Below are 12714 nucleotides of genomic sequence, written 5' to 3' on the forward strand. Positions count from 1 at the left end.
AGGATTGCCCCAAGGACAGAACCCTGAGGGACTTCACAGGGGAGAGGCACTGGGGAGAAATACACAGAATCACCAGTTCTGACAGAAAAAAACCCCTCTGTTAAGACCTGAACCACTCTAGACAGAGCAGTACCTTAAATACCCACACAACGCTCCAAGTGAGAGACGAGAACACTATGGTCTACTGTGTCCAATGCTGCTGCGAAGTCTAAAAGCAAAAGAATGGTGGAATCCCCGGAGTCAGTATAGCTAATACAATGACTGTAATAATCTTTTAAAAGTGCAGATTCAGTGCTATGAATGCTTTAGGACAGATAGTCAGATTGGTATGTGCTTAACACAGCCACTTTGATGTACTTGTTTTTATATTTATTTTTTTGTTATCAGTTTCATAAAAAATCCAACAAATGCAATATTTCAGTGTTATCCAGGGGCATCAAGGGGTCCTTAGGGGGTCCAGCTAAATGACTTAATATAGCATCAAAATAGCCCATCTACAAGGCACTCTGTGAGATATGCCATTTTCCTATGCCATGCCATTAGTTTCATCAACTTTGAACCCCACAATTCGTCTCTTATGGGATCCTCCACTGGCACAAAATATTTTCAAATGGTGAGTCTGCTGCAGCATGAAAAAGTTCATTTTTAAATTAGTGTTGTTTATAACAGCAAATTTGGATTTTAGTTTTAGTCGTAGTCTCTTGAATAGTTTTCATTTAGTTGTAGTCACATTTTAGTCCCCTGGAATGTTTTAGTGTTAGTCTAGTTTTAGTCAACTAAATATCAAGATTTTAGTCGACTAAATCTAGTTGATTTAGTCGACTAAAATGTATTTTGGTGGGCCTTGATGGTCGTAATGACTTGCTGAGCTTGTAGATCTGCTATTTTCAGCATGCAACCAAGTGTAAATAGACTTAAACTGGATCTCTTGTCCACTATAGTCCCTTCCTAACATTAGACGAAATTGTCAGTATATTTAGACTCAGTCATCACAGCTTAGTTTTTCATTTAGTTTCCATGTAGTTTTCGCCAGTGAGAAAAGGTAGTCGACGAACATTTTTCGTCTTAGTTTACAGTCGACGAAAACAACAGTTTTTTCATGACCTTTGATGTATTGCCATATTTCAAACTGTTCCATATGGTTGTGGTTTTACCTGATCTCGCTCCTCAGAGCTTTGAGCTGACTCTGGATCTGTTGTGGTTTTACCTCATCTCGCTCCTCAGAGCTTTGAGCTGACTCTAGAGCTGTGTGGTTATACCTCATCTCGCTCCTCAGAGCTTTGAGCTGACTCTGGAGCTGTGTGGTTATACCTCATCTCGCTCCTCAGAGCTTTGAGCTGACTCTGGAGCTGTGTGGTTTTACCTCATCTCGCTCCTCAGAGCTTTGAGCTGACTCTGGATCTGTTGTGGTTATACCTCATCTCGCTCCTCAGAGCTTTGAGCTGACTCTGGAGCTGTGTGGTTTTACCTCATCTCGCTCCTCAGAGCTTTGAGCTGACTCTGGAGCTGATCGTTGGCCTCCTGCTGCTCGTCCAGCTCTCTCTGCAGCTTCTTCTTGCCGTGCTCCAGTCGGTCTATCTCCTCCTCCGCCTCATCCATCTGCCTCTTCAGGGCCTTGAGACGCAGATTCAGCTTCGAGAGAAAGGGAGGAATGAATAGCGATGGTTTAATGACAGCATGCACACTGCATCATCAGCACAAATTCACTTTTCTTTTTCTCTCTCGCAAATGTTGGTTTTGGATGATAAATGGGCACGGCCCGCTAATCAATGCAAGGTATGCGTACGTACGTGTGTGTGTTGTGTCTAGTCTCTACTCTCTACGTGTGTGTGTGTGTGTGTGTGTGTGTGTGTGTGTGTGTGTGTGTGTGTGTGTGTGTGTGTGTGTGTGTATAGTGTACGTTGTAATATTGCTTACCTGGTCTTTTTGGTCTTGCATTGAGTGATGCTCTTCATCCCCTTGCATCATCATCTCCTTCACCTTCCTCTCCAGCCGACGGTTGGCCAGCTGTAGGTTGGCACGCTCCCTGGAGAACCAAGTCAAATCAAAATAAACTTCTATTTATTAACCCATTTTGACCCGAGGACAAATTCTACAAAATGTCTTCTAAATCCTACACCTATTCTAAAGCATGGCCTTCACCTCTCCTCTGCTTCCAGCCTCTCCTCCAGCTCCTGGATGCGACTCTCCATTTGGGACACAACGCCATCTTTGTTGGATTTCTGGGAGCCCTCTAGATGAGACACGCGGCCCTTCAGGTCTTTGTTCTATAGGAGGAAGACACATAATAAGGAGGACTTTCAGTAAGACACCTGCATTCACTGATTTATGGGCCCACCACCTACCACCCAACACACAAAAACAGGAAAAGAAGAAGAAATGGAATGGATGCAGCAATGGGGCAAAAACCATCGGAAACGGCATAAAAAGAATGAAGAAGGACGTGCAGACAGAGATGAATGACACGACGCACAGGGGCTTTGATTTGATTCTGCTCTTTTCGAGACTTTGTGCAAGAGTTTGTATTTGTCCTCCAAGACAAGGCGAAGTTGAGTGGAGTGCTGTGGTAGTTAGTAAGTACCTGTCTCTCCAGAGCCAACTTGTCACACTCCAGGTCCTGTCTGCCAGCCCTCTCCTGCAGCAGTTCATTCCTCATCTGCTCCACCTGTCAAGCAAGAGAGCCCAGACACTGTCATCGCCTTCCTTGGCCTGGCCCGGCCCGCCGACACGGCCCCCGCATTCTGTCTGAGGACAATCATTACCCGTGCAACCACCGGGCTGAGCCTATCCCCCCCCCCCCCCCCCTCTCTGAGGAGGGGAGGGAGGGAGGGGGGACCACTGTAGCGTGCAGTGACTCAAAAAATACTAAAGCCACGGCGGTTATGACTGACAAGGGCTTTAGCTAATTGGCAGGTTTTGGAACATTGGATATTCCTGTTCGGTGGCATTCCAACCGCCTTACTGTTATGTACAGTACATTAGTACTGTACAATGGTTCCCATGTCAAGCCTCAGTGTAATGTGGCTCCAAATGGCTGTCATAAATCACCGGCTTTCAAGACAGAAAGTGGGAGCCAAGAAAATGTGATTAAGTTTCATTATCATTTCTCATAAGGTTTATATAACTTTTTTTTCTTGTTCAAGAGTTTCACCTTTCTACCCGCACTTTGATTCAGTTTAAAGTCACGCGAGGGTAGGCAACGTTAACCCGGGGCGATTCAAATGCTCACTATATCACTTCCACACTCAAGTTGGTTCGGCGCCAGGAACTTAACAGTATGGCTGATTTTATACTTGGTTGACGCGACACGTTGTGAACTTGTGTTGCTTTGTAGTTCGATCCCGCAAGTTTTCCGTGCACGATGCCCGGCACTGCACGCAACTAAATATAAATCCGGCTATAACAGAGTTGGACATCCAGAGTTGTCCAAGTAAAGTGACACTTTAAAAAAAGGCAGCCAAGGGATGAAAACCACAATCGATACAAGCGGCGGCCGGGGTGATGGTTCTTTCTTTTGTGGAAGAGAGAGAGAGAGAGGGAGAGGGAGGGAGGGGGACTCGAGCAACAGAATTGGTGATATTTTATGCCAATTAGTGGTGTGACAGTGGGGCTGGCTCTGATGAACGATGGCCCCTATAACTGGTGCGCCCCGGCACGGGCGCTTGAGGGAGCTGAATCAGCAGACTGGAACATACAGCGAAACTAATCTGCTTTGTGAGAGACGGCGGGGAGAGGAGAGGAGAGGAGAGGAGGGGAGAGGGGGGAGATTACTCTCATTTAGACAGGAGAGGAGCACCTGGTGCTAGGGAGAGACGCAGGTGTTCTCTCACTGCGAGCGCCTCTCTCTCTCTCTCTCTCTCTCTCTCTGCTGCCACCAGACCCCCATAGCCATACACCCTCCAACTCGCATACGCACGCACGGCCGCACGCTTTTTCTAATACTATACTTTTGAGGACATTCACATTTTAGCAGGACAGTGATTTTTTATGAATGCCATGTTTAGACATTATTATTTTTGAGTGGAGCACAGCCACTATGTCTGCATGACATGTCCGTATGTTTAGGGTACTACCAACAGGTGACAAAGTGGCGCTGTTGAGCTTCACACTGTGCACAGGTACATGATGGGAAGCTGAGTTTTAGTTAGTTTTCAGTACAAAACAGAGTACCAGACGCAATAGCATTTGTTGACCGCCAAGTGTCACTGTTGCACCACTCACTTCAGACGGGTCTGATTTTCGCCTAACTAAAGAAAAAAAGAAAAAAAGCCTGCAAAGCCTTGTAGAGCTTGTATATTGGATGGTTTCGGCAGTGTTGGAAAAAGTACTCAATTGTTGTACTTGAGTAAAAAGTATCAATACTGCAATGTAGAATTACTCCGTTATGAGAAAAAGACCCGAATTCAAAATGTACTTGACTGAAAGTACTAAAGTATTGTCCTCAAAATGTACTTAAAGTACCTAAAGTAGAACGTGCTCATTAAGCAGAATCCCATTTCAAGTTTTCAAATGTATACAAATATTTTTTTAAATGGCAGATCTACAAGCTCACAATGTGTCGCATCGCAACGCATTGTGAGGTTGTAGATCGGCCGAAATACGTACAAATACCTACCTCAAAATTGTACTTAAGTACAGTACTTGGGTAAATCATAAAACAAACAATTTGTCTTGTCCAAGAGAGAGGCCAGGAAATGTCTCACTCACTCCACTCGGACTGCAGAAAGCAGTGTTGCCTGGACAACAGCACTCAGGCTCAGCTGAACCCAACCCATAAGCACTGCTGTCACAATGCCATTCTCCTCCAGTTTGCAATGTAGTCCACTTGCCAGAATGTGAACCCAGTCATGTTGAGTATACAGTACACCAACGTTTTATGTTAGAAATGTTGAGCATGGGTCCCCAGCATGTAGAAACTGTCAGATGCTAACTTGCATATGTTGAGCAATTTTCGTAATTGCCATAATATGTGACTATACCATTAACAACAAAGGGAAAAAAATATCGTAATCATACATTTAATCATGCTTTAAGTAGCATGTGACGTGTCAAACTAGGGGGTTTTCATGATGCTGAATCTATTCTATTAGTTTTGCACAAAAAAAACATTCTTTGGGCTAAAAACGGCCATAGCCATAGGCTATGGCCCTTTGTTAAAACTGATAAATCATTAAGGAAAGTTTATGCATGCACTATGTGTACTATGTAAACTCTAAACTTCCATTTTCCAGCCATTGAGACATTCAGTTCCAGAAAAAAACAATTTCTAATTCCCCCCCCCCCCCCCCCCCCCATCATCCTGATCAGATAATCACCACTGGCTAATGCGTTACACAGAGTGTACATGTTAATAGCATCTAGAACAATGTAATTTCCTCCACACACACACACACACACACACACACACACACACACACACACACACACACACAAAACGGTCCAAAGGCAACAACATTCTAACAGCAAAACCAAGCTCTCACACACAAACAAAATGTTCCCCCTGCTCGGTTCATAACGCCTCCATCAGCAGCTTTATCGAAGAGGAAGGGGAAGAAAGTGGAGCACTCGCTTCGCCCCGGCCAGGACACGAAAGGTCTGACCAGGCAGGCACAGCACGGGGAAGGAATCTTGGGAGTTTGTTCTGGAGATGCACTTATACTGCACATGAACTCCACAACCTCCACAACTTGAGACATTTTAGCAGTGTGCCACCTGAGAGGGGTCTGACTCTCTCTCTCTCTCTCTCTTGTGACTGACGCATGGACATTAGATAAGATGCTGTTGGACCCACAGCTGGCACACTGCCAGTGTTGATTTTTACAGCAAATTTTGATTTTAGTTTTTAGTCATAGTCTCTTGAATAGCTTTCATTTAGGTTTTTTTTCCTTCTATATTTAACCCATTTAGGCCTGATGTCCAAATTTAAAAAAAATGTCTGAAAAACCTCATGTTTCTGTATCAGTGGTGCTCAATATTTCATGTCAAGGACCCCAAAAATTATATGCAATATGTCTCTATAACTAATCTGTACTCCATAACATGTGATCATGGTCGTGAGTTAAATAAATTATGATGATGATGATGATCAAAAATATCCTCTTTTCCCTTTCAGTGATTCTGTGTTGTTATATGGGGTGGTGAGGTGAGGCAGAGTATAGCAGGATGCTGAAAAATGATGATCTGGAGTCAGTTTGTTATAAGTTGTGATGGAGCGGGTGTTAAAAAAAAAAATTCCAAACCACACCAATGGTTCGCCGTGACAACTCCTCGCAACCAAACGGTTGCGAGTTACTAGACGCACGTCTACCTTTTTTCACTGACGAAAACTAAATGGAAACTACATGAAGACTAAGCTATGATGACTAAAACTAAGACTAAATATACTGACAATTTCGTCAACAAATAAAAGCTAGACTAAAATGTTAGGAAGGGACTAGTGGACAACAGATCCAATATAAGTCATTTTACACTTGGTTGCATGCTGAAAATATCTGATCTATGGCTCGACGCGCTCACAACACGTCACGCTGCGACGCATTGTGAGCTTGCAGATCGGCTATTTTCAGCAAGTGTAAAATCAGCCATTACGATGGCATCAAGGCCCACACATTTTTGTCGACTAAATCAACCGTAGATTTAGTCTAGTAACACTAAAACATTCCAGGTGACTAAAACTAGATGAAAACTATTCAAAAGAAGGGCCTTGCAAATGGGGAGCCTCATTTTCAATGAGACCTGCATGCTTTTTTGCTCGGTGAAGTCACGGTGCGACAACACAAGTGTATTTACGTGAGCACGGTCCCGTGAATTTGGTAGCGCGTGCTCGTTACGTGCACACGCCCGCGACTCACCAGACCTGGATTCTGTTTAGCTTTTTTTTTACGCTTGCGTTGTTGCGCCCCTCTTCAACAGAGATGGGGGAGACCTGTGATGATCCAGACCCTCTTCAACAGACCTGGAGGAGACCTGTGTTGATCCAGGCAACAACACCTGCGTTCCTCACTTCACGTTAGCAAGGCCCTTAAAACTAAAATCAAAATGTTCTGCCAAAGACAATACTGTTGCAAGCAACCATTGAATTGAACCAATTGAATCACGTGTGGTTGACATGCGTTACCAATGCGCTGACGTGCAACAGGACATAATATGACACAGCTGGGACGAACACTAAAACCGTTTGGTCGCCTCAGTCTCGACCCATGTGTGGTTTGAGCTTTATCACTGACTTGGGGGTCAGTCTAACCGACAGGGTGTGCTTTATCACTGACTTGGGGGTCAGTCTAACCGACAGGGTGAGCTTTAACACTGACTTGGGGGTCAGTCTAACCGACAGGGTGAGCATTGGTGTGGTTTGAGCTTTATCACTGACTTGGGGGTCAGTCTAACCGACAGGGTGAGCAGCACAGTTACCTGTTCTCGTCCGCGGTCGATCCTGTCCATCAGCATGTCTCCACTGTTACGTTCTTCATCCAGGTCCAGCTCCAGCTGAACGATCCTGTCCTGCAGAAACACCAACATCCACAATATCAGTAAGACGCACTCAAAGAAACCCCACAGTCAATTAAGCAATATTACACGAGAGGGGGTGGTTTACTTCGGCGTTGCTTTCGGAACATGCCCTGCAGGCTCGTTCCTGCAGCATCGCAGGCATGCATTAATCACGTTAATCAGAAAATCGCTGAAAAAAACATATTTCTTTAATGACAGATGTAGTCCTCACTACGACCACAAATGTCCCAAGAAACTAGCTAGCCTAGCCACCGAGTTTGCTGCGCTCTGGGAGAACAGAGCAGCAGGAATTCTTTGTTTTGATTAGGTGTGGAGTGGTGCTCGTTTGAACCACGGCTAGAAGGTCGTTTCAACCAAACCAAGCTTCCTCGAAATGACCTGTTGTAAAATAGCCAATGAAGCACTCTTGTAAACCGGTGCTTCTCAAATGTAGCATCACTTGAACGACTTTATCCATGATATGTTGGCTATTCAAAAATAGCAGATTACAAGCTTACACTACAAGCTCTGTACATATATACTACAGTTCATTTCACACAGATATAATTTTGGGCTAAAATAGTGCACAGTCTCGCGCTGCCAGACTGTTGCCTCTCGCAATTTCCAGACGCTTTCCGTCATACAGTCTGGAGCAACGGAAGCTCTGATCATCATGAGTAAAGCAATTTAGTCCTGACAGTCGCGCAAGTTTATCCTAATATATACTGTGAATAGAAATCATCTAAGCATATATAGCTTGCTGCTTAGCAGAAATGAAAATAAAATAATACTAGATAAAGTGCCCCTCGGGGCACAGGTCTCCACCAGGGCAGGTCAGGTTGTGGCCTCCTGGTGGCGCTATAATAAGCCAATGTGAAAAGGGTGGGATATATTCCTCAGCCTATAGGAAAGTCTGTGAAAGATTTCACGTAAATTGCACGCTGTGTTCATGATTTGCCCACATAACGTTACCGTCAACCATGGAATCGACAACCAAAAAAGAAACAGGAATCCTACTGTTAGTACCTCCAACAGTTTGATGTGACGCGTCTTGTCGTCTTTAGAGTGAGAGCTGCTTTCAGCCTCCTTCTCCAGGTCGTAGATGTGTTGCGTGAGGGTCTTCTCGGCGAGCGCGGCCTCGTCTCTCTCCTGCCTGCACTGCCGCAGCTCCTCATCGCGCCGGCACAGCTACGGGGATGACCAGACAACATGAATGGTAAAATGGTGCCTTTATCCAAGGTTCTTTACATAGATTGTGTATTATATTCACACACACCGATGGCGGAGGAAACCATGCAACTGAAGCGAGGCACCACCAACCTGCACATCGGGAGCAATTAGGGGTTTAGCGTCATGCTCAGGGACTCTGGCGGTTCCCATCCGGCCACTCTACCGCTGAGCCACTGCCGTCCCCAACAACACACGGATGAATGGATGAATACGTACAGGACGCAATATATTCAACCACCAATCAGTGTTGATTTTGTCGACTAAAACTAAGACGTAAAATGTTCGTCGACTACCTTTTTCCACTGACGAAAACTGAATAGAAACTAAATGAAAACTAAGCCATGATGACTAAAACTAAGACTAAATATATTGAAAATGTTGTCAACAAATAAAAACTAGACTAAAATGTTAGGGACTAGTGGAGAGATCCAGTATGAGTCATTTTACACTTGGTTGCATGCTGAAAATAGCAGATTGAATGACATATTTTTCACTTGATGAATCTACAAGCTCACAACGTGTCGCAGCAGAAAAACTAAAACTAGAACACTAAACACTAAAACATCCCAGGTGACTAAAATGTGACTGAAACTAAATGAAAACTATTGAAGTTTGACTAAAACTAAACTGGTATATATACAGCACAGGACGCATTATATTGAACCATCTTCTCCTTGAAATACAGGAGAACTGTTTATCATCTCTGTCGGGCAGAGAACTTCCAAATGTCCAAAACTGGTACTTTTCAGGATTCATATTCAAAAGCATCAAAAGTAACAGATCTACGAGCTCAAAGCACGTTGTTTTGAGCGTGTAGATCTGCTTCTTTTGATGCTTTCGTGTGATGCTGTAGTTATTCATGGAATGAAAGCAAAATAAAATGACTGAAGTTTCTTAATGCTTTTTTTTGTTGGTATTATCATTCTGTGTTGCTGCTGTTCCACATTAACCGCAAAACCGGTTGAAGAAATAACAGATTTGAGGATTCAAAACCTTTGCTTTTATCAACACCGTCGTTCATGTCTATGGAAGATGCTTCTAAGATCAGTTCAAATACTCTTAAAAATATATAGATCGGTAATTTATCCGGCTAGACGGCCAGATGGGCTATTTTCGGTGAGCGACGTGCTTTCACAGAAGAAATACCTTCTATGGAATCCAAATAACTGAAATCAGTCTTGGCGACAGAGAACTTTAATGAGTATGATTACAGTCAGTACCGTAGTAGGGCGTTCATTTAGCAAAAATAAAACAAACCTAAAAGTTAAAATAATTATGGAGATAATAGGGTTTCTGTCTCGACAGCGAACGTTATGTTTCAATTTCACCCGTGACCACGGTCTGCTGCTTACCGGTCCTCCTCAATGACTAATAGAGCTTTTGCACAGCATGTTACTGGTGTGTGTCCCCACCCCCGTGCCCTGCAGCTGGAAAGCCCCCTCTTCTTAACGTGGAGACAGTGAACATTCATCATTGGACTCGCTCCTTCGCGTCCCCCAAAACAAATATTTGGCAATTACACTACAATTATTCCATACAGCACAATATAAGAGCTCCTTTTTTCTTTGTTTTAACCCCCAACAAGTAAAGAAATGAACGCTGGGAAAAAAATAGGTCTGAAATACCCCCACCCCCCCCCCCCCACTGCTGTGATAGATTGCAGAGGAAAAACACAAGTACCATTATTATTTTATACCTGCTTACTGTCATTTCAACACTGACCACAAGGTGCCCTCGTGGCTGCTGTGAGCCACAGAAACATTAACATTGCATGCATTCAAATGAATGAACTAGCTGTCAAAATAACTTAAAATAAAATACTGGGTAAGTGAGATAATTTGTGAAATGATTTAGATAAGAAAGAAATAACGCAATTAAATCCCAATCCCATAATCCCATCCACTCTGTACTCTCTAGCCCTATCTGGGCATACAAGGACACGAGTCCATTTGGTAACATTCCTATACGCTATCAACTCAAGAGTACATTTATTAGGTGTTTTTTGTACCGTGCATGTTTGTAATTTTAGCAAAAGTCTGCCAAATGTAAAAAATAAATAAATAACAAAAAGGGTGTGGAGCGACAGGGATTTGGCACAGCTTTAGAGGTGACCTCACCACCAGATTTATTTTGGCGGGACGGGTGGCTTCATTAAAAGGAAGTGGGGAGAGGGGCTCGTACTGTAGGAGGATGTATAGGAGGTCAGATAGCCCCCCCCCGCCCATGGGCTTTCACAACAATGACACAACTTCCTCTACTTCCTGTACGAGCAGCTGGACAAAGAGACTTGGCCGTGCGTGGATGTCGGAACGACGGAGCAGAGCGAGAGAACAATGAATTATACCTGTGTATGCTGTTGCTTCAAGGAGCCAAAATTAAACAAATGACCCCATTCCAAAAAAGCCTCCTACACATGCAAAAACACAACTCTTGATACGGGCCCGGGCATTTATCAAACCCACCGAAAACGACACTTTCCCGTGATTAAAACAAATGTTGTCCTGAAATACCGGTACCTGCAGCCCAGAAACGTTAGGAAAAAAGAAAAGGTGTGTGGACCCTTCAAAAACACCGCCAAGGGAAGGCAAGACAACAGGTTCGTATACAGTATACACTAACTACAGTAGTTCTCAAACTTTCTCGTGCCAAGGACCCCCAAATGGACACTAGCCCGGCCATGGACTCTCATTTGATATACCAGGGACCCCCATAAGAGACCATTTACAGTATGTATACGGCTATAGCAGTGATTCTGAACCATTTGAATTTCAAGGACCTGTCCTCCCACATTATTTTGTTATGCAATACCACAGACTCGAATGTCATACCATTATTCTCTCTGGGACCCCCCAATCTACATGATGATGTGTATAAAATGGAACGGGTCCATTTGGTTTCATCTGTACGCCCTTGGGGTTACAGACACATACTGTAAAGGGTCCATTTGGTTCATTAACTAGGGCTGGCTGGGGACCACCTGGAACCGCCCCAAGGTCCCCCGGTGTTCCCTGGACTCCCTGAAACCATGACTCAGATTGTCTGGCAACCGAGAGACCGAACGCGAAGGACTTGTGAGTAGCAATACTGAAAATGTCAGTTGATGATTAAAAGATGCTACAAACTAAGAAACAATGATACACAGAGGTCATAGTGAAAACGTGCTCTCAAATCCACACCTAAACTGACGCTGTCCAAAGATGCAAGGAAGCAGTCAGGGTTTCTGTTTTCAATTCAAGGACACTTTGACGTGAAGCCAGGAAGAAGAGAACGAACCGGGAACCTTCAGCTCCTGACTCACAGCCGTTAGCCACCTAAAGAAAACACCTCCCCAAATTACCCTCCTTCAGTTATGACTCATGCAATTATGAGTGTAGGACTTATTATGAAGTATTTATCAATTACAAATATGATTAACAATATATATCGGCACTTACCCCATGTATCTGTTCATGCCCTGTATTAGTTGTATTAAATACAGCTGTATTTGCGCCCCAGATAATTGGTACCAAAAGAAAATTCAGAAGATGCATCTTCTTCTATAGAATATCATGTGATTGATTTATATGCAAATAATGTTTCCGCCCTTTTCCTACATTAACCCATTCATGTCATTACGGAGGCGGTGGCTCAGGGGTAGAGTGGTCGGATGGTAACCACAAGGTTGCCAGTTCGAACCCTGTGCATGGTTTCCGCCGCCATCGGTGTATGAATGTGTGTGTGAATGGGTGAATTGATCAATCTATGAAAAGCGCCATGGATAAAGGCACTATATAAATGCACCATTTACCATTACTATAGTTCTCAGGACTGAAATGAAACATTAACCATGGAATCCAAATTTAGCAGGCTGTTATGACAGTGTCCTTGGTAAAACAAAGGGGGGGAGGGGGGGGGGGTGGAATAATAAAAATAACCTGCTGGTTGTGTTGTAACATTTTTTGTTTAAACAAAGCTAACACTTTTTACTGGATATACTCCTTGTTCTGGGTGACTGGC

At 43.8% G+C, this 12714-nt stretch overlaps 1 protein-coding gene across 3 annotated transcripts in view; it reads right to left on the bottom strand.

Moving 5' to 3' along the window:
* Window positions 1–12714, bottom strand: part of cgnl1 (cingulin-like 1) — a 69341-nt gene that overhangs the window by 5171 nt on the left and 51456 nt on the right. For all 3 annotated transcript variants that reach the window (XR_013963775.1, XM_080759091.1, XM_080759092.1), the window contains exons 13-18: window positions 8515–8676; window positions 7411–7500; window positions 2582–2665; window positions 2143–2267; window positions 1918–2026; window positions 1469–1632 (exon numbers count right to left, since the gene is read on the bottom strand). Coding sequence is in view for 2 of the 3 variants with exons in the window: in XM_080759091.1 (XP_080615217.1) it covers window positions 1469–1632; window positions 1918–2026; window positions 2143–2267; window positions 2582–2665; window positions 7411–7500; window positions 8515–8676 (734 nt within the window). In the remaining variant the exon portion in view is untranslated. The remainder of the gene's footprint in view (window positions 1–1468; window positions 1633–1917; window positions 2027–2142; window positions 2268–2581; window positions 2666–7410; window positions 7501–8514; window positions 8677–12714) is intronic.

Source organism: Protomyctophum bolini (genome assembly GCF_963924005.1).
Source record: "Protomyctophum bolini genome assembly, chromosome: 1".
Lineage (NCBI taxonomy): Eukaryota > Metazoa > Chordata > Actinopteri > Myctophiformes > Myctophidae > Protomyctophum > Protomyctophum bolini.